The 27,416-nt window shown below is 41.2% G+C and overlaps 1 protein-coding gene across 1 annotated transcript; it reads left to right on the forward strand.

Annotated features, from left to right (window-relative positions):
* Positions 1-27,386, forward strand: MEP1A (meprin A subunit alpha). Its single transcript, XM_060164215.1, has 14 exons — positions 1-69; positions 155-179; positions 273-323; positions 3,926-3,966; positions 4,473-4,548; positions 6,511-6,628; positions 9,106-9,281; positions 13,668-13,889; positions 14,649-14,798; positions 18,707-18,922; positions 20,338-20,811; positions 23,172-23,345; positions 24,317-24,617; positions 26,794-27,386. Exons 1-14 carry the CDS (start codon positions 1-3, stop codon positions 26,957-26,959), a joined length of 2,259 nt encoding a protein of 752 aa, XP_060020198.1. The 3' UTR covers positions 26,960-27,386.
* The last annotated feature ends 30 nt before the right edge of the window (positions 27,387-27,416 follow it).

The raw sequence follows: 27,416 nt of genomic DNA on the forward strand, positions 1-27,416 counted from the left end.
ATGATTTGGACGAGATCTGCTTGCATTCTCTCTTTCATCTTGTTTTTTGCCCACATAGCAGCTGTATCGGTAAGTAGGTTCTGTTCTTCATGGTATTTAGAAATATTCATTGTAGTATATGTTATCCATTTACTGTATCTTTATTTCTTTTCAGATTAAGCATCTTTCTAAAGGAAATGGTAAGAACTAATTGAAATGTATAGAGTGTTTTCTGAACTTTCTCTCTTTTGTTCAGCAATACTGGTAACAATATTTTCCCCCACTTTTAACAGTACATGATGGAGAGTTTGATGAACAGAAGGATATTTCAGAAATCAATTTAGGTGGGTGTAATTTCTGCCATCATTAATGCCTTTAAATAATTTAAAATCCTGTGATAGAATTGCTGAAAATCTCTTAACCTTCGTAGTATGGTATTGGGTAACTTTAGGAGAGAACTGTTCATTCGTGCCTCATTAGAATTTGCAGAGTTTCTGAAAATGGAAATGTGGAAGGAGAATAATGGTTAGACCAAATTTTCTAGAACTAGTGAGTGCTCAGTGGATCTAGAAATATATAACAAGATTTTTGTTGGTAAAAAATTTATTCTTCCAGTTTTCATTTTGAAAAAAGAAAAAAGAAGGGAAAATGGATGATTATTTTGCTTGCTAAAGAAAAATGTAAGGAATATGCCTTTGGTTATATTTAGTGGGGAAAAAACCCCAGTCCCTTTACTGGCCCATCATATTCACTAACAACTGTTTGCTTGGGACTTGGAGAGGAGTGTGAAGTGTCTCTGTTTCGACATCTTGTCCACAAAAACATTCCTTGAAGAAATCCATTGGTCTCATCCCTTACTGAGAGGAGAGAGATGCCAAGTAATCGTCTCTCTTTTCTCTCTCGTCCTGTCTCTAAAATGGGGGAGAAGCTGCGACATTCTGGGTATCTTTGGTTAGAATTGGTGGGAAACAGAGTTTCCATATTTCTGATCATAAGTACCTTATAGTTTACAAAAGCTTTCATATCCAATTGCATATTTATTTGTCAGATTCTGTAATGGGGGGCTTCCCTGGTGGCGCAGTGGTTGAGAGTCCACCTGCCGATGCAGGGGACGCGGGTTCGTGCCCCGGTCCGGGAAGATCCCACATGCCGCGGAGCGGCTGGGCCTGTGAGCCATGGCTGCTGAGCCTGCGCGTCCGGAGCCTGTGCTCCACAGCTGGAGAGGCCACAGCAGTGAGAGGCCCGCGTACCGCAAAAAAAAAAAAAAATCTGTAATGGGGTGAGTGCTATTTTCATTTTGCAGGAAGGAACAGGAGGCTCCTTTGGGTCAAGTTGACTCACCCAAGACCACAGATGGCAGTGGTAGAGCTCACCTCCAGGTCTTGTGACTCATAGCTTAATAGCTCAGTCCTATATGAAGAATGTAAAACTAAAAAATCCCATACCTTAGGGGTAAATTCCTCTGGCTTTGTCCCATTTACAGGGAAGCCAGTCTAGGTGATATTTAGTTGGAAAACCTTGAGAATGATTGCAGGGGTAAAGTAGAAATCACTTAGGAAAGTAAATGGGTGCATGGGTCTCAAGACTTCAGAGCCAGGCATCAAGCCCTCTCTCTTTAAAGTCAGGCAGTCAAGGTGTCTGTAATTCAGAGGATCTGCTGTATCTTAAAGGTCCTGAGGCAGGAAAGCCTTGAGGTTTTAGAGCAGTGCTTCTCAAACTTTAGCATCAGAATCCCCCAGAGGATTCAATACCAATGAGATTAGATTTATTTCCCCCCTATTAAGGCTGCTGTAAACCATCAAGGCTTTCCTGCCCCAGGATGTTTCTATTTGCTGTTGCCCCTGCCTTCAATTCCCTTCCTTCACTCCCCACTCCACTAGATTTCTGCGTAAATGCCACCTCAGGCAGGCCTTCCCTGACCACCATTTATGAATATCAACCCTCCTTCACCTCAGCACTCTTTTCCTTCTTACTCTGTTTTATGGGTTTTTTTTTTTCAATTATGCTTTTCACCATCAGCCATACTTTACATTTATTTATTTATTTGTATCCCCTTCCTCTCCAATCAAGAATGTCATCTCCCCGAGTGCTTTGTTTTGTTCTCCACTATATCCCCAGCATCTAGAACAAGGCATAGGACACATTAAGCACTTAATAAGTATATGTTTCATGAACAAACTGGGTAGTGAACAGGCTGGGGCTTGCTTTCAATGGAGCTGTACTTCTTGGTGAAATTCTCCTACTGCACTCTCTCACTCCTCTGTGACCCCATCCATGCTGACCAGCCCTTGGGGCCAAGGTCCCAGTAGGCTTCTTCACATTGCTCTGGAAGAGCCCTTCCCTCATCCAGGCCAGGGGTCAAGAAATGCATAATTTTGCCCAGGACCGGCCTAGGCAAGAGTATGGATGGACCAGCCCATAGTAGCCCTACTGAAAAGGCAATTCAAAACCTGGGTCCTGCTGCCTGTGAGGCAGTGGCATCACTGCTGTTTGTTGTTGTTTAATTGTGCTGTTATATGACTAGGTTATGGTCCTGAGGTTAAGTAAATCTAGGAAATATGGGCATGAGGGAGGGAGTGATTCAGGGACAGCCTTAGTTAGTCATTAACAAGCACAACCAGGAAGCCTCATCATAATAACACCTCCACGGTGTCATTACAGAGCCTGAACCCAGCTCCTGAATGAGCTGTAAGCTTTGCCAAATGAGACCGCTGATTCCATGTGAAGTTGTGGTGATTATCCTCTAGTGTGATTTTCCAGCTGTAAATCAGGGGCTGTTCTCAGAATGAAGTATGATCTGATGATTCTGTCTGAAGTAGTCTGTGTTTTCAAGGGAAGGATACTTGTCAAACTTTAGGGCTGTAATAAGAAGTGACATTCTTTTAAATGCCCTTAGTTTTCCCACCAGGATCGTCCCTTTTAAGGATGTTACCAATGCCATCAGGGAGAAAGTATATTCTGCTAAGGTCCTGACAGCAGATGTTTGGAGCCATGGTTTTGAATGGATCTACCCATACTTGCCAGGTCTTCTTTATTATCAGGGCAGCACCCTGAGCTTGGCTTTGGAGGACACCATTGTTTTTTCATGGGGAAGAGCAAAATCAACCCATTTAGCTAGGGTGGGGAAGAAGGATAGTACAATAGCAGAAAGGGCCCTGGACGGGAAGTGGGAAACTATAGCTCACTCAGCTGCTGACCACCTGGTACCTCATTTCCTGTCTCAGGAAGTCCCATTTCAACCCCCAAAGTGTAAGAGTTTTGAAGTCAATGAAGTCAATGACCAAAAAGATTCCTTCTAACTTGTCTCTTACTTTTAAGATTCTTGGACAAGATTTCTTTTCTTTTTTTTAATTGAAGTATAGTTGATTTACACCATAATATTAGTTTCAGGTGTACAACAGAGTGATTCAATATCTTCAAAGGTATACTCCATTTACAGTCATTATAAAATATTGACTATATTCTCTGTGCTGTATAATATATCCTAGTAGTTTATTTATTTTATACATAGTAGTTTGTACCTCTTAATCTTCTACCCCTATCTTGCCCTTCCCAACCCCCTTCCCTATTGCCACTGGTAACCACTAGTTTGTTCTCTATATCTATTTCTGTTTTGTTATATTCACTTGTTTGTTTTATATTTTAGATTCCACATATAAGTGATAGCATAGAGTACTTGTCTTTCTCTGTCTGACTTATTTCACTAAGCATAATGCTCTCTAGGTTTCTTGTTCCAAAAATGACAATAGAGAATGTGACAATATCTGATATTTATTGACTATTTACATTTGTTCAATTAGAAGAAACTTTTGCATTGTTTCAAAAGCGTTTCACCACATAAAGATTAACAACTAAAGACTTACAATAGAAAAGATTCATTTTATTTTGAGAGATCCCTTTTAGTAATTCTCATTCAAATATTTCTTTTTTTAAAATCCATGTCTAGCTGCAGGCTTGGACCTCTTTCAGGGGGACATTTTTCTACAGGTGAGTACCTGCTAGGAACACAATAACATTCCCCCCAGGACTGGCTGTGTCATAGGATGGTGAGCTTCTGCTCTGTGTCCAGCCACTGAGATGAAAAAATCTCATCTATAATCTGTACCCACAAAGACTTCCACTGTGGTTGCTGGTAAACAAAAACAGACAAAAACATTAGCGAACAGTACAAGAGAGTCTATAATTATTAAATTGCTTGTCCATCCAATTTTCCTAATAAGTGAAGCATGAGAGAGAAGGAAATCCACCACCATATTGAAAGTGGCTATTTCAGTTTTGACGAATTGTAGGTCACCTTTATTTGGTGCTCAAAAATTTCTCTGGAATTTTCTAAAATGTCTGTAATGAACTTCTATTGATTTTACAATATAATCAGAAGATAAGTTGACTAAACTGTTTGAATTGTGTGACAGATTGTTAGTGGTGTGAGAGTTTAGAGAAGGGGGAAGCCAAGGAGACCAACTGTCCAGTCACCTTTGCCTTTATTTCTGCAGAATTCCAGAAATGGCCTGAGAGACCCCAGCGCCAGGTGGAAGTTCCCCATCCCTTACATCCTGGCCGACAATCTGGGTAATATTAATTGTTCTTCATTAGGAGTTTTGAGTTGAATTCTTCTGTCTCACCTCTCCTCCTGATCATCAGCTTCAGACTTGGGGTAACTACCAACGTATAAAAGGGTTTCTAAGCTCTGACAGTTCTTTACCGCACGGTATGAGAGGCATGACATTACATCTGAACCCATGCTGCTTAACCAGTCTGAGATACAGAGTATCAAATAATGATTTTTAAAATGCAGAACACACTAACATGTTAATCAGACCAAGAGCAACACAAAGAACAAAAATTAAATATAATTTGACATCATAGCAATGAAAAATGTGCACTTGCAATAACAGTTTGTTTAGGTTGAATCTAAATATGGTACCAGGATACTAGTTTCAATATATTGATTTCTTCCCTTTCTGTTGCAAGACAAACATGTCACCCTTTTGAGAAATAGAAAAGACTATATTTCATTGTCCTTGTTCCTCTGTATTAAAATTTTCTATTCTTTTCTCTCTCTTAATATAAAGGACTGAAATCAGTTGCATTTTGTTCATTGTTGAAAATAGTAATTGGTGGAAATAAATAAATATTAGAAGCCACGCGTGGACACTGGCCGACATCAAGCCCCTGACTGACAGCTCAGCAGCCACCATGATGCAGTGCCTGTCTGGGAGGCCCATCCTCTGTGGATGGGCAAGAGGAGAGGGGAAGCTAGGACAATGTTGCTCAGTCTTAATGAGCTGCTGTGCTGCTCCCCTTGTCAGGAGACATAGATTATGTTTCAAGAATTTTCCATCACTTTTTATCAGTGCTGCCTCCCATGCCTTTTCTGGAGAAAAGCTATGTAGTAACAAGTGCTGTTTTTCTCAGTTATTTTATGGAAAATTGAGCTGAGTTGTTTTTCCCCAGTGTTTGACAGGGCACTTGGAAATTCAAGGAGCATCCCTATTTACTGGGACATGATTTAAGAATCATTAATTTTAAAAATATGAGATAAGTATGTGGTAAAGTGCCAAGAATTAGAAACTCTTTGAGAGAATGCTGAAAATCAAATGTGCAAGAATATAATTTAATTTTATAGAACTTAGCTTAAGTTGTAACTTAGAGACCTACCTCCAACAAGTTGACGGGATTAAAAACCACACACACACACACACACACACACACACACACACACACACACACACGGTAAGAAACAATCTCCTTTCCTTTGGAGTATCTTTCTCCCCCACCCATCCTTGTCTTATGCAATACCAAGGTATGTACACGTGCAGATTAGGCAAAAGGAATGATATTTGATCTTTGGTCATTGATCCACAAAGGTTACTAATAGGCATCTATAGGTCCATAAGGCTTCTGCTGCTTTGGTTCCAAACTTGGGTTACAGAACTCTTTTCTAAGGCTGCCTGCAGAGCTGCCTATCTAGGCTTGCCATCTATTGGGGGTCCTACAGGGAAGCAGCATAAATATTACACATACTTCTTATGCTTTCAGCAGCCATAAACCTCTGTAAGCTCTACTCTCTTCCTCTAGCAAGAGTGGTGACTTTTTAGATTGGGGGAAGGAATCCCTTTCCCAATACTCTCCAAAGTACTTTATCCAGAAGACAGAAGTGGCTTGAATCACTTCTGTCTTGTGCTCTGCCATGCGGCTCTCCTGAGGGAAGGTACTCAGAACTTCTGCTTAAATGGGGGATAATGAAAGGGAGAAAGTGGGGAAGTTATGATTTTGTTCAACCTCACATACGTAAGTGTATTCTTATTTTGTAGATATATATACATTATGTATTTAACATATGCACTTAGTGTTTATATCCACAAATAATGTGTCAGTTTTAGTTTTCAAGGGATCTATTTACTATAAAAAAAAAATCTGTCATGGACTCCAGTGGATTTCATGTGGTGGCGTGATTTTCTATGTTCATAGGTTACATATATTATCCAAGAGCTAGCTAAGGCTCATTGATATTTTTATTGATTTCTGCAGCACTGAATGCCAAAGGAGCTATTCTCTATGCCTTTGAAATGTTCCGCCTCAAGTCCTGTGTGGATTTCAAGCCCTATGAAGGAGAGAGCTCATACATCATCTTTCAGAAGTTTGATGGGTTAGTATGAAATTTTACAGAGTGTGAAAATCACATGTCCTTTGATTATAAAAAGTGACACATCTCTTTCAAAGGCTAAAAGAAGAAATTGGAAAGAAACTAAAAGCAAACTCAAATCTTTCACTGTGAATTTTTTAAAGTGGCATCACATTTTTAATTAGCTCTGTAGAGAATGAATTGTTTGGAAACCTCGGGGAACCAGGGAGACTCATCTCAGTTCTTTTCCTGGGTTGAGGTTATGCTTTAAATTACAGTCCTTTTTTTTTTCTGGTACTCGGACCTCTCACTGTTGTGGCCTCTCCCGCTGCGGAGCACAGGCTTCGGACACGCAGGCTCAGCGGCCGTGGCTCACGGGCTCAGCCGCTCCGCGGCATGTGGGATCCTCCCGGACCGGGGCACGAACCCGCGTTCCCTGCATCGGCAGGCGGACTCCCAACCACTGCGCCACCATGGAAGCCCCCTTTTTTTTTTTGTCAGGTTTATTAAAGTATAAAATGCATCCTTTTAATGGCTCTGTTTTAAAGTATAGTACTCTGATGGCTGGACCTCTTTGAAAAGTTCTAGATGTAGATTTGCTTTTCAGAGTTACTTATTTCTAAGAAGAAATAAATGGTATATCAAGAAAGAAGACATTTGTCTTCAGCGGTGCGTATATCAACCAGTGTGAGCTAGATGAAGTTGCGAAGCAAAGCCACCATCTGCCGTGACTCTGTAGGTCTGTGTCTTCAAGACCCAGCTGGAGGTATCTCTTCACACTGCAGTTCCCAACATGGCCTCTAGGTGTTGCCTGGATTTCGTTGTCTAGTTCTGAAGGTGGGGATTTTGTTAATCATGGATGGGTAACAGACGTAAAGAAGGAAGTTAGCACATGCTTTAGCTCCTCGAGAAGAGTCTTAGACCTCAAAAGGTGTAAGCTTGGCAAGTAGGGGTGGTGGAGTAATAACAAGTGAATAGGTCTAGTATGCTATGGTGACCGCAGAAGCAGGACATAGTGTGAAGTGAAGATTCAGGCAGAGCCAAGCTGAGTGGCAGAGAGATGAAGAAAGGAGAAGGATGGAGAGGTAGAGGAAAGGGAAGGGCAAATGGGAGGTGGAAAGAGAGAGAAAACCCGAATTCGGGGGACTCTTATTGCCTGTGGTCGGGAGATGTCTCTATTACACTTAAGTTAGGGGAGAGGAAAAGGGAGGAAGAGGGTCCAGGAAAGGGGCTGGCCCAAAGCGCCCCAAACCCTTCAGGATCCTGGTCCTCTGAAGCTGGAGGTTAACTGGGCTCTTTCAGAAGGACAAGGTCAAAGATTTACAGAGTGGTGGAGTTACCGTATTTTGCAACTTACACCTTTCCTTTGGGGAGGGATGTTAAAAAAAAAGATAAATAATAAATGCTCCCTCTGGATTGTGGATATTTTGCAGAGTTAACTCTGAATTGGTAATAAAATGCTACCGTCAGGCAAGGTGATAATGGTGATGTTTTCACAACTCAGTACATTAACTAAAGATCATTGAATTGTACACTTAAGATTGGTGAATTTTATGGTATGTCAATTATACCTTAATAAAGTTGTTAGAAAATAACTAAGGTCTATCTTTGAGTAGAAATCAAGCCTATTAGCATTTGAACTTATATGATGTTAGCAGTCTTGGGAAAACAGTGGCAGGTAATTTAATGTGATTGTCACCAAGGAACTCACAATTCACTGGTAGCATTTAAACTATTGTCAGATCTCTTATTCTGTTGAGCGTTGGTTAAGGTATAGATCCTTGTTGAGGTGGAAAATCAGATGTACGAGAAAAGACAAAAATAATTGGGAAAAAGAGGGAAAGAGGCTGCACACGAGGAATTTAGAGTATCTGCTAGCAGTTCCTGAGTCCACTATTTTCTGAGGGAATTTATGGGTCCTTCTTGCCTGGAGCCCTTCAGTCATAAGTTAGGCCACCTGCTGTGTGTTGTCATAATGCTGCAGATTGGGTAATACCCCAAGAAATGAACTTGATTAACTTGCATTTTTAATGAGGTTCTTTTTTATGATCATAAAATATATGCCTGCTCATTATAGGAAATTTGAAAAGTCATGAAAATGTAAAGGAGAAGACATAAATCAACCACAGCCACTGCTCAGACAGCTTTGTGGTATAAAAGCAATAGTGTTGTTCTTTGGAATGCCCCATGGGTTTGTGAAGGTGAAGAAAAATGCCAATTTTTACTTCTTTTTACCTGATGCATTATTAGGATTGATTTGCCTCTGAGTATGTAGGCGTACTTTTATAATGGCCTATCACTTCTAAAGCCTGCATAATATTCTCTCCAGGGAATGTTGCTTTTTTCACCAGTGCCCTATGTTGATGAGAATGGTATCAGTAGTTTCTTTTTGAAATCAAACCTAAATTTCTTCAAACCTAACCTAATTTGTGTTTTGGAATCCTATGAATTACAGCTGCTTAAGAATTCTCTAGAAGAAAATTTCTTTCTTCTCTTTAAAGGTGCTGGTCTGAGGTTGGCGACCGACACGTAGGACAGAACCTTTCCATTGGCCAGGGATGCGACTATAAGGCCATCATTGAACATGAGATCCTGCATGCTCTGGGGTTCTACCATGAGCAGTCAAGGACGGACCGGGATGATTATGTGAAGATCTGGTGGGATGAAATTCTTCCAGGTGTGTATGAACCCAAGGTGCTATTATCTTTATCACTTGCTCAGCCCAACCCTGGGATGACCAGGCCAAACCTATGTATGAATGGGAGCTTCAATTTCTCCAGGAGGAACACAAAATATGGCCTCTCCCGTAGGCTGTGCTCATCTGATCACAACTGATCCCATATAAGTGTCTCAGGGAAAGGCGAATGGTGGTTAACTAAATGTAGGGTTAACTGATCATCAAAAGCTCTTGCTTTGTTTCAGTGTTTTTGTTGAAAATCTATCTAAAATTCTATTCTCCTTAGTGAGTAAAATGAATTAGGTCCCTGAGGATGTCAGGGTCCTTTTTCTGCATGTGAAATCTTGTGTAGAAAACTGCATGAGGTTTAGTTGACTGTATGATAATCCGGAGACATACTCCAGCATTTTCTTTGGTGCTTTACCAAATCAACAATAGGTGTTTAAAAACAAAACAACTACAGCAAAAACCAAAACCACCTTTTATCTGAATTTGTACTCCCAATTGTGTTAATTCTAGCTAATAGTTTTTCTGATTCATCAAAATGCACAAGTCTTTTCTTTCTCCTTTCTAAGCACCTCTTTCCTTCTGCCCCCAACCCATAAAGGATAACACAGTTTTATTTCACATATTATTATGCAGTTATTCTAAAAATTCTGATGAAGATGTTATAACTCAGTTTACCAATGGACATTCCATACTGTGTTTCTGAAAACACCTAGTTTTTTTAAAAAGATTCTTTCGATTTTAAAGTCTTTATTGAATTTGTTACAATATTGCTTCTGTTTTATGTTTTGGTTTTTTTGGCCGTGAGGCATGTGGGATCTTAGCTCCCTGACCAGGGATCAAACCTGCACCCCCTGCATTGGAAGGTGAAATCTTAACCACCACAGGACCACCAGGGAAGTCCCAACACCTCGTGTTTGATTAGGAATTAGTTCAGGAAGTGGAAAAGCATCATTTTTGGCAGTGATAGCTTAATGAAACTTTAATGTATTGGAAGTGCCTTAACTATGACCACACATGGTTTTCATGAAGCAAATCATTGCCTCGTAATTATCTGTTTCATTTAGATCCCAGTTTAACATATGAGTTCACAGATCGCAGTGCATCTCTAATAATTTTAGGGACTTGGAAGAACTGGCCATACTTTACAATTAAATAGCAGTCTCCAAAAGACTTCTGCCAGAACTAGCTCGTCTTGGAGTCAGCTGTAACCATGGATCTCACAGGAGGCAGGGGTACAGATGGCTAATCCTATCGAAATCACCTCTGGGGTTTCTCAATCTGTGTCCCTCCCGGCACCTCCTATTCTGATATTTCATGAATGTGGAGTACTGGTGGGAGGAGGGGAAACTATGTGGTTTGTAAAAGCCTAATCTGTTACCAGGATTGGACCCACACCTATACTCCCACCCATCCTACCATTCAACCACTGAGCTAGAGGCCAAGTAATATTCTTCTTTGTCCCCCGATACAATCTAGAGAAGTTCTAGACAGTATTCACTATTCACCCAAGTATGAAATAATAGATCAAAAACAGTATATTTTGTCTCCCAGGGGTAATTGCCTTATATCTGGGTCTGTGTAGATACGCCAGAAGAGTGCAGGTCAAAGGACCGAATCTCTGCTTGTGAGGCTCCGGGCAGTATTAGACTTCGTCTGAATTTGCTAGAGGCCTGAATTTCTTACTTTCTCTTATATACTTAACTCTGCTGAAAATGACATGAGGAAGCAGAAAACATTCGCATTTTTAAGTCTTGAAGAACACAATGCTCGGTGCTTTTAAGATAGTTTTAGACCATATGAGGTCTCCTTTCTCAGAGGGAGCCTGTACACTTACAAGGATAATTTGCAGACATGCTCAGTTTTGGGTTGAGCATGAATGACTCACCATGTTTGCTCATCTCCTGTCTGTGTTTTCATTAGGTGTAATTTCATATATCTAAACTGCTTGCAATCACTGGAGAACTCTTCTCAAATGAGACATCAAATCCAATTTAGATCATAAGCAAGGGCAGTATTATTGCTCAGGGTAATTTATGACTTTATTGCATCTCATCTTCAGTTGATGGCAATCTTATTATTTAACCTAGGAAGATACTCTATTGGCCATATAGTTCTCTCCCCAAATCCATCTCTGTTTCTGAAGTCAGAATTGTGTTTTCTGGATCTGTTTTCTTTTATTAAGCAAAACACTTCTGAGGTCTAGCAGGGGGTCTACAGACTACAGTCTGTGGGCCATATCTGTTTGCTTTTGTAAATAAAGCTTTATTGGAACATAGCCATGCCCATTTGTTTACATACTGCCTATGGCTGGTTTTGTGCTATAACAGCAGAGTTGAGTAGTTGTGACAGAGACCATACATCTTGCAAAGCCAAAAGTATTTTCTATCTGACCCTTTACACAAAAGTTTTGCCCATGAGCTCTGGTTTACAAGATCACTTCCTCTTCAGCCTCTCGGCTGTGAGTTCCCTGAAGGACCGTGCCTGTCCTAGTCACTGCCAGGGACCACCACCCACCTAGCACAGCTCCCAGTAAATAGTAGGCATGACAAAAATGTGTTGAGTTAAATTTTAAAATGTATTAAAAACATTTATTTGGTAAAGCATTCTGATAAGTATCTTTGGATAATAAAGAATAAAACTATCTATTTTAACCTGATGATTTTATTGCAAGTTAAGGAAAACAGCCAGTGAGTTGAAAGTGCCTTGCTTAAGATACCACTGAGAGTTACCAGGAGACCCCAGACCCACGCCCAAGTCCTCACACCCCCTAAATGCTTTTTATAATTTTGCCCCCTTAACGGCCATGTGAAGACCACATGCTCTGGAAGGAATGACTCTCCTCCTTCCCTGTTGGGGTTATTTATTTCTTGCAGTTCTGTACCAACTTTGAAAATGCTTCGATCCCTCTTGGATTAAGTCCCCATAAAACCCCTGTGAGTTGGGAGGATGTAACATCAGTATTGTCATTTTATAGTTAAAACAAGTTTTAATCAAAGGGGTTCATGGGCTTTTCCAAAAGCATCTGGGGACCACTGCCAGGCTGTACCACACTTCTCCAATCCTGAGTTGATGTCTTTGAAAGTTGGTCACATTTTCTTCTAATTATTAAAAACAGTTGGATGGGAAGCTAGAAAGGGAGAAAGAGAGGATGAAGGTGGGAAGTTTTGACTGGGAGAGTTATGAGTATTCTCATTCAGTTTTTCTATCACTTCCTAAGAAGGGAATTAAAAACCGTGAACTTCCCATTATTGCAGCTGAACCAGTAAATTCCTGATGGCTGCTGGATTAAAAGAGTATCTGGGTGGTTTCTCATTTCAGCATTTCACATTGCAGGGCACATTCTCTTACTTATGCCAATCTCCTTTAAAATATTTTCATTTTCTATTTTGAAAGGAAAGTCAGTTTTCTTCCTATTCTGTTTTTCTCACCGTGGGGCAATTTCTAGAACAGGAGAGTGTGAGCCTTGATTGACAGGACGCCACTTTCTCGCCAGGTGCTAAACTTTCCTTCTGCCCATTAGATTTCTTTTTCCTAAATTGCTGGAGAGCTGGCCAGGTACAGCTCTTGGTGGATGAGGTACTTGGCTGTTAGCAAGATGGCCAATCCTGAATATTTTCCTGAGTTCAAAAATTCCTTTTCCTACCATGAAGAATACCTGCCTCCACTTTGATATCTTATCTTCTCTTTCTTAAATCCTCATACATACACACACACACATTTATTTATTTATTTATATGTATAAAAATGAATCTTTGATTTAAATATACATTTAATAACATGCATTGTACACTTTACATTATAATATATGTGTATATTATGCACATATTTAATAATATGTATATATTAATTATAACATGTATTTTTTTTCTCTTTGGGAGTATTTACCCATTTATTTAATTACTATGCCAGTTTCAAGCTACCACACAATTTTACTGAACGAGGAGTTAGGGAAAGATTCTCAGAATCAGTTCTCCTGACCTGGATAAGGTGGCCCCAGCTCATGACTCTTTCCCACTCAAACCAGCTTCCTCTTACTTTTTAAAAAATTTATTAATTTTATTTATTTATTTTTGGCGGTGTTGAGTCTTTGTTGCTGCCCACAGGCTTTCTCTATTTAATATCCATTATAATAATTGTGTGTACTATTATATAATATATTAGTACTTTACAATGTTATTAGTAAACATTGATATATATTAATTTTATATACATTGTGCAAATTATAAAATATGTTAAATATGTATATATATTTAGATCAAAGATGCATTATTCTGCCCCCCCTCCCTTATTTTGGTCTCTGCTTGAGTATCTAGTCAAAGAGGGTAGGATGGGGAAATGACATGACTGATCAGGGCCTGTGGATTCCCTCCTTGACAGGTTATCAGCACAACTTTAACACCTACGATGACAACTTCATCACAGACCTCAACACACCCTATGATTACGAGTCTTTGATGCACTACGAGCCTCTCTCATTTAACAAGAATGCTAGTGTCCCCACCATCACAGCCAAGATCCCTGAGTTTAACTCCATCATTGGGCAGCGCCTGGATTTCAGTGCTATCGATTTGGAGAGGCTGAACAGAATGTACAACTGCAGTGAGTACCTCTGGGTCTGAGGACTGGGTAACCCCCCTGACCTTACGGGACTCCTGTACATTTTCCTTTGTGTTAATTTGTTAATTTTGTTAATTTGTCCATTTCATTAAGGACATTAGTTTCCCTATCCTTAGAAAAAATTGTAACACCTACCCCACAAGATGGTCATGAAAATCAATTATGTGTTTGTGTTCTGTAAAGTGAAAATATTGGGCCAATGTAAGGAGCTGGAATTGTCCAACTTCTTCAGCTTCCCTTTGAAGGATGCCTCCTTATGTAAAGCCCAAGATAGTTATAGGCTTGAAAGTATTTTGTATCTTAAATTCTTTGTCCAGGTTAGTGGTTCCTGGAGTCCTCTAATGCTCAGAGATGGGATGTTTTCTAAAATGGCCCCATTGGTCTTCAGAGACACATTCTTTAATCCTGTTCAATATGTATGTAGAGAAGATCTACTAAGAACAAAGCCCAGCATAATAGGTACCTCATTCTTGATCTAAAGGAGTCGATGGTTGGCATTTACAGAAAAGCATGATGGTAAGCCTTTTTATAGTTTGACTCTGTGAAGTGTGTAGGGCTGCATCTGTGTTGGCAGGTTCTGCTATCTAATGCATGATGGTAGGACTTACAATTGAGAAAAATCAAGACAACGAAAGGCTCATGATCCTGCTAAAACAATGACATCTTAGTAGCCTTAGCCGTTAGGTATTTGACATGAGAGACCTTAAATTTTTAACCAGGTGACAAAAATATCATTTGCAGCCACAACTCACACCCTTTTGGACCACTGTGATTTTGAGAAGGCAAACATCTGTGGGATGATTCAGGGTACCAGAGATACTGCTGACTGGGTCCATGAGGACAGCACTCAGCCTGGACAAGTGGATCACACCTTGGAGGGACGATGCACAGGTCAGTGAAGGCAGCAAGGGGGTACATTATGGAGGTTCTCCAGGTTCAAGGGGAAATGGCAGCTGGCATGTTTGGCCTCAGCTGGAATGCTAGTTATCAAACCTGGAACTCTGAGTGAGGACAAAAACCATTTCTCATATCTTTATTATTATTATTTTTGTGGTATGCGGGCCTCTCACTGTTGTGGCCTCTCCCGTTGTGGAGCACAGGCTCCGGATGTGCAGGCTCAGCGGCCATGGCTCACGGGCCCAGCCGCTCCACAGCATATGGGATCTTCCCAGACCGGGGCACGAACCCGTGTCCCCTGCATCGGCAGGCGGACTCTCAACCACTGCGCCACCGGGGAAGCCCGACATATCTTTATTATTAACACAATAAAAAGCATCCAGGTTCTGGGCATGCAGAAGAAAGGTTCATTTAAGTGATGACAAAACTGATACAGACATAATGGTTGATATGAATTTGTACTTGTTGGTTATCTAGTTTATATAGAGTGTGTGTAACACAGGAAACTGTACCCAATATTTTGTAATAACCTATAAGGGAAAAGAGTCTGAAAAGGAATATCTATATCCATCTATCTATCTATCTATCTATCTATCTATCTATCTATCTGAATCTCTGTGCTGTATACCTAAAACTAACAACGACACTATAAATCAACTATACTTCAATAAAATTTTTTTTTAATTTTAAAAAATATATGACTTTGTAGGACTTCCTTGGTGGTGCAGTGGTTAGGAATCAGCCTGCCAATGCAGGGGACACGGGTTCGATCCCTGGTCTGGAGAAATCCCACATGCCGCAGAGCAGCTAAGCCCATGTGCCACAACTACTGAGCATTTGCTCTAGAGCCCACGAGCCACAACTACTGAGCCCACGTGCATAGACCCCATGCTCCGCAACAACAGGGGCCACTGCAATGAGAAGCCTGCACACTGTAACAAAGAATAGCCCCCGCTCGCCACAACTAGAGAAAGCCTGCGGGCAGCAACAAGGACCCAGTGCAGCCAAATATATATATGTATATGACTTTGTAAATTAAGGCAATGTCTCTAACAGCAGCGTCCTCCGGTGGAACTACAGTGCGCACCACATATGTAATGTAAAATTTTCTAACAGTCACATAAAAAAGAAATGAGGGAAATTCTCTTTAGTAATATACTTAACCCAATATATCCAAAATCTTAACATTTCAATGTGCAATCAATATAAAAACTATTAATGAGATACTTCACACTTCTTTACAGTAGGTATTTGAAATCTGGTGTATATTTTATCCTTACAGCAAATCTCAGTTTGGACGGGCCACAGTTCAAGTGCTCCGTCACCATATACGTTTGGTAGCTGCCATATTGGATAACAGCTTCAGATAGTTCCTGTACATGGTTTGTGCAGTGAGAAAGCCATAAAGTCAGGAGAGACCTGGGTTTAAAATCTGGCTCCACCACTTGCTAATTGTGACCCCAGGAAGTTGTTTTTGTTGTCGTTGCTGTTTAAGTCTTTTGGCTTTTTGTAAGCCTCTCTGACCATCAAGCTATTGATCCTTCCCAGGGAGCTTGGAAAGAGATAGTTCGTCTAGAATCTTCAAAGGCAGACCAGCAGCCTGACTCCCTGCTTATTTCCCCCATCGTCCCTTTCTCTCCAGAGGTTCTATTTATTTTTCAATTTCTATCTTAACACCCTTTTATTATGTGCTTGTCATTGAAATTGTACCAACCCTATTTGGAAGCAGGCGGGGTTATAGATTATAATAGCCTTTTAAAGATTGGACTATCATCAAGTCCCTTAGGCCACGCCTGTGTGAGAGTTGGTAAGAGTTCCTTCACGGAAGAGACCCAGCTTGTCACCCAGATGCCAGGCCACCAGGGAGAATGTCGGAGGTTGTCAACGATTGCCACTCTTCCTTGCGCCTTGGCAAAGGGCGAAAGTCTCTGTTACACATCAGATTATTAAACATATAATCTCCAGTGTCCAAAGGGTGATCTACACCTGAAGTTCTCTTTAAATTTCCATCATAGCCTCTAATCTAATCTCTCCTGTGGGTTTGCTGCTAGGCTAATGTGCAAGTTCCAGCTAAACAGAAAGGTGATCTCCGTGTGAGACGAATCTGCTGAAAGAATATTCTAGCATTTTAGTAGGAAAGGAAAGGACCACAGCCCATAGAGGTAACTAGAAAAGCTTTCTCAGGTTAACCTGACCAGCCATTATGCTTCTTCCACAGGAGGCACATAATGGGACGGGGTTTCCTTTGCTAGAGAGCGCTGCCTTATTCAGGTAGATGCATACACTCAAAGAGCTCGAAGGATAGAAGCCACTTCCCACTTGAATCCCAGAGGGATGAATGAATACCCAGTTACTGGCAGCTCTAGGGCAAGAATTCAGGTCTCCTGACTCCTCAGCTTGAGTTATTGGGCTTGCACTTCATACTTCTGACCTCAACTGGTGGAATTCCTGAGCAAGGATAACCAGGAGACCTTCTTAGCCCCGTGAGCTCTTGTTCACCTTAACCCAAGCCCTCAGCAATTCACGACACAAAAGTCTAAGACTAGTAAGATAAAGTATTGAGAAGAACATACCGGCAAATATAATTTACACTGATGATATATTAAAGACATATGGTATTTTTCAGCTTTGTGGAAAGCTTATTTAAACATCCTTGCTCATGCCCCATATGTGAGGCAAGATGAGGCAAGGACTCATATTGTCAAAGTACCTGGAACTGTAGATGCCCACTTCATTTTTACTTGATGAAATGTTTTGAGTGGAGCATTTGGTAAGAGGTTGAGTATTGGAGTAAGTTTAGATGACTTCTTTTTTTTAAAGAATGGTAACGTTTTTATTTATTTATTTTTATATTTATTTATGGCTGTGTTGGGTCTTCATTTCTGCACGAGGGCTTTCTCTAGTTGCGGCGAGCGGGGGCCACTCTTCATCGCGGTGCGCGGGCCTCTCACTATCGCGGCCTCTCTTGTTGTGGAGCACAGGCTCCAGACGCGCGCAGGCTCCGTAGTTGTGGCTCATGGACCCAGTCGCTCCACGGCATGTGGGATCTTCCCGGACCAGGGCTCGAACCCGTGTCCCCTGCATTGGCAGGTGGATTCTCAACCACTGTGCCACCAGGGAAGCCCTAGATGACTTCTTTATATGCAAGAATTGTTCATTGTCCTTGCCTTTGAAAAAGTGTGCTGGTTTTCCAAGTGATGTATTTGTTTAGCCACCTGCTTGTTTTAGGGGAGAGAATTTTGAGATACATGAGTTGGGCAAACCCAGCCTCTGGCATAAATGTAGACCCTTTCTCCCCTCTTTCTTAGTGTTCCTCCAAGGCTTTCTTTACATTCAGGAGAAACCCTCAGTTGGTCCCTAATGTGCCTTGAATGCCTCTTCTTAGGACACAGTAAAGTTGATTCTTTACCACTGATAGTACACCCAGTTATTAGGCTACAAAAGGATGAAACTGAACCCTTCTCATTGTGAATATTTAAAATTCAATTCCTAAAACTTTGAATCCCACAGTTCCTTATATAGCTAGGAGGCCATCGCTTTTCCTTGGATTGAATCTCTAAACAACAAAGTTAATGAAGAAAATGGAATTCATCTCACAGACACTAGATTCCATCAACTTTGCTTAAAGTCTGTATTTCCTTAAGTCAGAGGTGTACATTTCACAACCTTGGGAACAAAGGCAATCAAAAGAGGCAGTGGAGAGCTGTGACTTTGACCAGCAATTCTGTCCGTGGAGACAGACAGAATATTTACTGACAAACAACCTTTTTATTTTCCCCAGAAGAGTTCTAGCCTTTGTTGCATGGATGATGGCTGTTGCTCACTGTTTCACTTTGCCTGGGCTGAGGGCACCCTGGGGTATTTGTGGCCAGAGGTGGGACTTTAGGGTCCTCTCTCCATAGGTGCCGGCTACTTCATGTACTTCAGTACCAGCTTGGGGATAGCAGAGGAGGCAGCCCTGTTGGAGTCTCGGATTCTTTACCCAAAGAGGAAGCAGCAATGCCTGCAGTTTTTCTATAAAATGACAGGAAGCCCTTCAGACAGACTCACCATCTGGGTCAGGAGGGATGACGGTACGGGCAACGTTCGCAAGCTGGTCAAGGTGAAGACCTTTCAAGGTACTTAAAGGCATCCTGCAAGGACTGATTGGGCTTCGTATTTGGGATTGTGCTTTTTCTCCTCCTTCCCCTCCCTCTCCCTTTTCACCCTCCTCCCCCTCTGTCTCCTCTTCCTTCCTTTCCTCCACCTCCCTTCTGCCTCTTTGAAATGCATAATGCCTGGCATGTTTTAACCACTCAATGGATGTTTTAACCGTTCAGAAATTGCGGGTTCAGGTGAGCCTGAAATATACTATTGAAAGAGGCCAATCAGGGAAAGAAAAAAGAAGGCCAATCAGAATATAAAAATCTAGTTTTCACTAGAGCTTTGGAGAAAGACAGAATAGAGAAAATTGGTGATTCAAAGGCGGAGATTGGAAGGTAAAAGGGAAGCTGCCTCTGTTTCAGCAAACTGATTGATACCACTATTTAATACACTGAGGTAACTTGAAACCCACTTGTGAAGTTGGTGGCAAGCAAGTGACTTGTATACATTAACTTCACTAAGATCACTTATATATTCCTTAGTGATACTTTATGTATTTCGATAAGAAGATCATGAAAACCTTAAAATGCTAAGGTAGTTAGTTGGTTGTGAGAGTAATCTGACTGAAAATCAAGATCCAGGGTTATAAAAGCTAAGTACTTACATTCTTTGATTATGGTGGTGGTTCATTCATAAATAGAAAAGGAGAGACGTGTTTTTCTAGTTTTCCATTCAACAAAGAATTTCTCAATTAAAATGGGATAAAGGAAGCATTCTTTGTGTACTTCTAGAAGAAGCTGCTGCTCTTGAAGGGTGGAGGCTTCCTTAGTAAAGGCTACTCAGAAGAACGGGGGCCCAAATTGTCTCTACCCAGGTCACTCTGTGGGTAGAAAATACTACAAATAATGGTTTTGAGGGGTTCACTTTTCTGGCTGAAATTTACAGAGCATCTTTATCAAATAGAGGGATGACAGCTAGGTGCCCTTTAAGAGTTGAGAATTTGCTGTGTTACCAAGGATTATAAATATGGACATGTGAAATTGCCATTGTTTGACCTTTAACTTATCAAAGGTCTGTTTTATACGGTTCAGCCCAATACTTGTGCACTCAGTGCTAACATTAAGGGGGTGGGGTGCATTTATACCAACAAACCCAGGGGAAAGCCCAGAACCTGCAGAATGGAATAATAATGGAAAACAAATTCATGATTAAGACTTTTATGATAAATCAGAGTGTGTCTTTTTTTTTTTTTCTTTTTTAGCGATTTTCCCATACTAGATATGTGACTTTGGAAAAGTTCCTTAACAAGTTTATAGCAGTTCTCTCCTGTGTTTGTTGTGAAGATTACATGAGATCGCTCATGTAGAGCACCTGCCACAGTACGAGGTTCCAAGTAAGTGCTCCAAAAATGTTAGTCACAGTTGTCACCAATTTTATTCTCTGTCCTCAGGAGATTTTGACCAAAATTGGAAAATTGCCCATGTTACACTAAGAGAGGAAAAGAAGTTTCGCTACATTTTCCAGGGCACAAAGGGTGACCCCCAGAACTTGAGTGGGGGAATTTCCCTGGATGACATCACTTTGACAGAAACCCCATGCCCCGCAGGGGTTTGGACGGTCCGGAAATTCTCTCAAGTCCTGCAGAACACAGTTAACGGGGACAAGCTTCAGAGCCCTCGATTCTACAATTCAGAGGGCTACGGTTTGGGGTTGACCTTGTACCCTCATGGCAGAACGACCTCCAGGAGCTCTGGGTACTTGGGACTTGCCTTTCATCTGTGTAGTGGAGAGAATGATGCTGTCCTGGAGTGGCCAGTGGAGAACAGACAGGTGATAATGACAATACTTGACCAGGAACCCGATGTCAGGAAGAGAATGTCCTCCAGCATGGTGTTCACTACCTCCAAGTCCCAGACGTCTACAGGTAGGTGGTTAGAAGACCTGCCCCTCCACCTGGAAGGGCCAACAGACACAGTTCTCATCTGTACAGGAGAGATTAACTTTCCCCTCACATTTCCTCCTTGGGCACATCTACAGCAATGTCATGTTGGAGCATTAAGTTAAAATGTCCTTGTTTCTTTTTTCTTTCATTGAAGTGTAGTTGATTTACAATGTTGTGTTAGTTTCTGGTGTACAGCAAAGTGATTCAGATATACATATATATGCTTTTTCGTATTCTTTTCCATTATGGTTTATTACAGGCTATTGAATACAGTTCCTTGTGCCATTCAATAGGACTTTGTTGTTTATCTATTTTATATACAGTAGTTTGTATCTGCTGATCCCAAACTCCTAATTTATCCCTCCCACCCCCTTTCCGCTTTGGTAACCAGAAGTTTGTTTTCCATGTAAGTGAAAATTTTCAGTGTCATCTTATCTGTCTCTCTTTCCTGAATTCATCCATCAAGCATCTAAGTAAGGGCTTGCAAGGTGCCAAGCTCTGTGCCAGTCCCTTAGAGTACAAGCAAACCAGCCAGTCCCTGCCTCACTGAGCTCAGTCCGAGAAGACAGATCCAGCTAATCATTTACCAAATACTCAGAATTGGTGAGGCTCTGTGCAAAACTAATGCACTGAGTCCTAGAATATTACTCATTGTCAGTAGGTCCATGAAACAAACTTGCATGAATAAAGGAACGGGCAAACTATTTTTTTTTTTTCAAAAGAAGAGACTTAAGCCTTAAAAGGAAGAAGCTATAGCTCTCTCTTCCCCTTCATTGAAAAGTCACTCAGTAGTGGGCAATGACCCTTCACAGGGGTGGTTCTCTGCTCCACCCCCCTCCCAATTCTCAGGGGTTTTTTTGGGGGGGTTTATTATTCAACAGAAAGTTACAAAAATTATAATCATCCTCATCAGTTCACTCAGTCCCATGTAATTAATTTTTTTAACTTGATCTTTTGTTAGCACTTTTATGAATTCATCAGTTTTCCATTAGAGTTCTGAAAATGCTTATTCATTCAGTTCAGCAGTATAGTCAGTTACCAGAAACCTGTACTTGTCAGTCTTTTCCATGAATTCCTTGAAGATGAAAACCATTTATAGGAACATTTTTGCAAAAGCATCAGAGTACACCCAGACCTGTCTGTAAATGACAAAAGACTTAAAAATGACCACGGTTAAAGATTTGACGAAAGTTCATAATAATGCAATTGACAAGGAAATTTAGTTATTTCTGAGATATACATTTTAAAGTAATAACTAGAATTATGACTTACTGCACCAGAACATACAAGATTTTTAGAAATTTCATGTAATGTCCGAAACATTTATATTAACATATTTCCATACAAATAACCCAAAGAAAGCTTAGTATAAGTTGTTTTGTTTGTTTGTTTGTTTGTACTGCAGGTTCTTATCAGTCATCAATTTTATACACATCAGTGTATACGTGTCAATCCCAATCGCCCAATTCAGCACACCACCATCCCCACCCCACCGCGGTTTTCCCCCCTTGGTGTCCATATGTTTGTTCTCTACATCTGTGTCTCAACTTCTGCCCTGCAAACCGGTTCATCTGTACCATTTTTCTAGGTTCCACATACATGCGTTAATATACGATATTTGTTTTTCTCTTTCTGACTTACTTCACTCTGTATGACAGTCTCTAGATCCGTCCACATCTCAACAAATGACCCAATTTCGTTCCTTTTTATGGCTGAGTAATATTCCATTGTATATATGTACCACATCTTCTTTACCCATTCGTCTGTCGATGGGCATTTAGGTTGCTTCCATGACCTGGCTATTGTAAATAGTGCTGCAATGAACATTGGGGTGCATATGTCTTTTTGAATTATGGCTTTCTTAGGGTATATGCCCAGTAGTGGGATTGCTGGATCATATGGTAATTCTATTTTTAGTTTTTTTAAGGAACCTCCATACTGTTCTCCATAGTGGCTGTATCAATTTACATTCCCACCAACAGTGCAAGAGGGTTCCCTTTTCTCCACACCCTCTCCAGCATAATTCTCCTGGAAAGAGTAAATAACCTGATTTTTTTCCAACACATTTTTTCTGATTAACAAAGCTCTTATGGGTAAACAACAAGGTCCTACTGTACAGCACAGAGAACTATATTCAATATCCTATGATAAACCATAATGGAAAAGAATAGTAAAAAAATATATATATACATATAACTGAATCACTTTGCCGTACAGCAGAAATTAACACATTGTTAATCAACCATACTTCAATTAAAAAAAGCTCTCTATACTCATTAAAGACAGATGGAAAGTGAAAAGTAAAGCGATAATGTGATTTTCTGTAACCTGTAACTTTGCAGCAATGAATGGCTCCGTCATCTGGGACAGGCCGTCTGTCGTGGGGTCCTATGACAAGAGCTGTGCCTGTTTTAGAAGCATCGACTGGGGCTGGGGTGCTATCATCTCCCACCAAATGCTGAAAAGGAGGAGTTACCTTAAAAATGACGACCTTATATTGTTTGTGGACTTTGAAGGTATTTTGCTGGTTTTCCTGAATCAATAATCCTGTGTTCTGGGTGTTCTATTGACTTTACATGGATTTTTTTAAAGCATCTCATGGAAGGTGGGTATCTTTGGGGGGGACTAGGTTAAAAAAAAAAAAAAAAAGATGTGCTCTAAGAGAACCACATTGTGCTCTTTTATTGAAGGACTCCCGTCTCGATTTTAACTGTCCTGGGGAGAAACTAAAATTTTAGTGTCACCTTTTTGTATAACTTATCAAATGTGACAGTTGGCTGACTTCAATTTAGTTTCAATCAGTCTATCCATACTCACTTTATGCTTCTCTTCTCAAGTTAAATAAATAAAATCGTGATTGGACTACTTTAAACATAAACATGGCAAAAAAAGAATGAAATCTTGCCATGTCCAACAGCATGGATGGACCTGAGGGGCATTATGCTTCGTGAAATACGTCAGATAGATAAAGGCAAATACTGTATGTTTTTACTTACATGTGGAATCTGAAAAACAAAGCAAATGAACAAATATAACAAAACAGACTCACAGATACAGAGAACAAACTAGTGGTTACCAGAGGGGAAAGGGGTAGGGGTAGGGACAAAATAGGGGCAGGGGATTAAGAGGTACAAACTACTATGTATGAAATAAGTTACAAAGGTGTAATGTACAGCACAGGGAATATAGTCAATATTTTATAATAACTTTGTAGGAAGTGTAATCTATAAAAATGTCAAATGACTATTTATACACCTTAAAACTAATGTAATATTTTAAGTCAACTATGCTTCAATAAAAAATAATCCATCTATAAAATAGTTGGCATCATGAAAATCCGCTGGATTCAAAGCCGCTTTTCTACGTCACTAAGGTGATGACCCAGAGGGGTGGAGGCAGCCCAGGGAGCTTTCTCCAGGAGTGGAAGTGAACTGTTGTCTGATTTAATCATCTATCTTCCTCACCACGCTTTGTCTCTTTCCTCAAGATATCACCCACCTTGAGCAGACTGAAGTTCACATTGAAGACAGCAGGCTGGTCCCCCAAAGCCTCGTTCTCCAAGGCCAGGAGCAGCCGGCTTCAGAAGAAGGTTCGGGAAAGGCCTCCTTAGAAAAAGACCTACTGGGCAGCCTAGGCCAGGGGCATCGCAGCCGACAGAAGCGGTCGGTGGACAACACGGGCCCCATGGAGGACCACAACTGGCCCCAGTACTTCAGAGACCCATGTGACCCGAACCCTTGTCAAAACGAAGGCATCTGTGTGAACGTGAAGGGGATGGCGAGCTGCAGGTAGGCTCTGTGGCCTGGGGCGGCAGGTGTAGGCCGGCAGAGGGGAGCCCTATGTCTGCTTACCCTGCTAAAAGGCACGTTTCTCGGGTCAGGGCATCCATGCCATCAGATGGTCAACCGTGTCGGTCCTTGACTCCACAAAGCCGTGCCTGGAATCAGAGGGCAGAGCAGGGGTCCTGCCAGAGCAGAAGAGTCCCAAATCTCCTGTCTCTTCACGTGTATCCCTTTGCTACCTCTGGGACATTGTCAACAGCATCTTGAATGTTGTTGGCACTTTGAACTCCACTGCAGGGCTCAAAAATGACCCAGAGCTTTTTTTTTTTTTTTTTTTTAATATTTATTCGGTTGTAGCGGGTCTTAGTTGTGGGAGATGGGCTCCTTAGTTGAAGCTTTCAGACTCCTTAGTTATGGCATGTGAACTCTTAGTGGCATGCATGTGGGATCTAGTGGCATGCATGTGGGCCCAAACCTGGGCCCCCTGCAATGGGAGCGCTGAGTCTTATCCACTGCACCACCAGGGAAGTCCCGACCCAGAGCTTTTAGCATCAAGGCTCCACCACAGGGACTCAGGACCAAGCTTAAACCTTCCCTGACTGCAAATGTTATTATTGTTATTAATTATTATTTCTATTGTTCATTAGTGCAATTGTACTATTATCATATTTATGTTTTCAATAATAATAAGAAGAATATCTGATATTTGGGGGCTGCTTGCTCTGTGTCACATGCTCCCCTGAGCAGTATGCATTCATGATCTAAATTATTCCTCATAGCCACCCTGTGACATAAAGGCCCTTCTTATCCCCGCTTAGGGCATAAGAAATTTGAAGCTTAGAGAAGTAAGTAATTTGTCTGAAATTACCCAGATGGTAAATGCTGGAGCTTAGACTTGCAATCCAGGTCTGTCTGTCAGCACAGTTTGCTATATTTAATAGTTCTTTTTATAATGTTTGTTATTTGCATAAAATATTTCCTAAAAGGATGTATGTGATGACAGAAGCATCAGTTTCATTTGATAGAATAGTAGCAGATGTGGGAGCCGGTCTGCTTGGCCCAAAACACCTACATTTCTTCTCAGCTCTTTTTGATCTCCACTATGTTCTTTCTTTTTTAAACTTTTATTTTGAAATAATTTTAGATTTACAGATACACTTCAGAAATGCAGCAGAGTTCCCCATACCATAAAGTCAACATCTTACATAACCACCGTACATTAGCAAAGGCAAGAAATGAGCATTAACAAAGGTAAATACTATTAAAAATAGTATTCACTAAACGATACATCTTATCCAGATTTCCCCAGTTTTTCCACCAATACACTTTTTCTGTTCCAGGATCCAATTCAGGACCCCGTGTTCCATGTAGTTTTCATGTCTCCTTAGCTCCTTCAATCCTGAGCTGGTCCTTGGTCTTGTCTTTCATTATCTTGATACTTTTGAAGAGCATTGATCAGTTATTTTACAAATTGTTCCTCAATTTGAGTTTATCTGATGTCTTCTCATGATTATATTGGGGTTGTACATTTTGGGTAAGAACCAAGACGTGATATGACCTTCTCAGTGTGTCATGTGAGGGGTACCGGATGTCAATATGTGTTATTACCGGTGAGGTTAACCTTGTCATCTGGCCAAGAGGGTGTCTGCCAGCCCTGTCTCCTGAGAAGTTACCATTCCTCACTCTTTAATTAACACATGTCTTGGGAGAGACACTCGGAGACCATGCAGACATCTTGCCTTTCCTCAAACCCTCACCCACTAATTTCAGCATCCGTTGGTGGAGTTTGCTGAACCATCACTACTGTGTGTCAGGAAACACATTCTTTAGGTGTCCCAAACCTTTCTCCTGAACTTTGCATATGGTAGCCAAGAGGACAGGGTCTGGAGACAGACCTTCAGAGATTAGACTTCAAGAGTGAGACACTTACTAACTGCGTGGCCTTGAGCAAATTATCTAACTTTTCTGAAAGATAAGGATGATGAGAATGGCCTGGTAATAACCACCACCTCAAAGGGTTGTTCCAGGATTAAATTAATTGACTTGCGTAAAGCACTTTGAACGAGGCCAGGTGCGTGTAACTGCTGAGTGTCCCCTGCCATTGTTGCTGTGTTGGTCTTGTTGTCAGGAAGCTCTTGGGGCTCAGGTGGTTCCCACACGCCCCTGTGTCCTGTCTCCCCAGGTGCGTCTCTGGCCACGCCTTCTTCTACACTGGGGAGCGATGTCAGGCCATGCAGGTGCACGGCAGCCTCCTGGGCCTGATGATCGGAGGCGCAGCCAGCATGGTTTTATTGACCTTCACCATCATCTCCATCCTTCGCCAAAGGCCAGGCAGTGATGCCCGCTGACATCAACCAGACTGCAGAAGCACCTCCAGCCCTTGGACCCTCCCTTTCCTTCCCGTGCTCATTGCAGTTTGGGGCAGCTTCTATCGGCCTTGCTTTGCCTCCAGCCTCTTGTGTGACCCTTATGGTTTTCCTGTCCCCACCCTCACATGGTTCTGTTACCCTGCTCTGTGCTCCAAATGTATCTAGTGTGTCCTGTGATGACGCTCTTATCCCTTGTTTAATAGACTGTCTTTCCCATATACTGTAAGCTCTACGCGGGCAGACCCACCTTTACCGTGTTAGCCCAGTGCCTGGGAGTCTGCCTGGCCCGGCATGCATGGTCACTCAGTAAAAACGAATAAATGAGCCAGTAATTGAATGAACAACTAAGATATAGAAACTCTCTCCTTTCTACTGCAAGTAAGATGTATACAATGAAACGCACATGTTTTTTGGACTAGAATCAAACACTCAAATA

The sequence above is a fragment of the Lagenorhynchus albirostris genome, chromosome 10 (assembly GCF_949774975.1).
Source record: "Lagenorhynchus albirostris chromosome 10, mLagAlb1.1, whole genome shotgun sequence".
Classification (NCBI taxonomy): domain Eukaryota; kingdom Metazoa; phylum Chordata; class Mammalia; order Artiodactyla; family Delphinidae; genus Lagenorhynchus; species Lagenorhynchus albirostris.

Excerpts from the sequence above, each read along its gene's own strand:
- MEP1A (XM_060164215.1), top strand. The coding sequence starts at position 1 with ATGATTTGGACGAGATCTGCTTGCATTCTCTCTTTCATCTTGTTTTTT. Across the intron at positions 9,282-13,667 it reads GTGGGATGAAATTCTTCCAG|GTTATCAGCACAACTTTAAC; the intron begins GTGTGTATGAAC and ends CCTCCTTGACAG. Across the intron at positions 13,890-14,648 it reads GAACAGAATGTACAACTGCA|CCACAACTCACACCCTTTTG; the intron begins GTGAGTACCTCT and ends TATCATTTGCAG.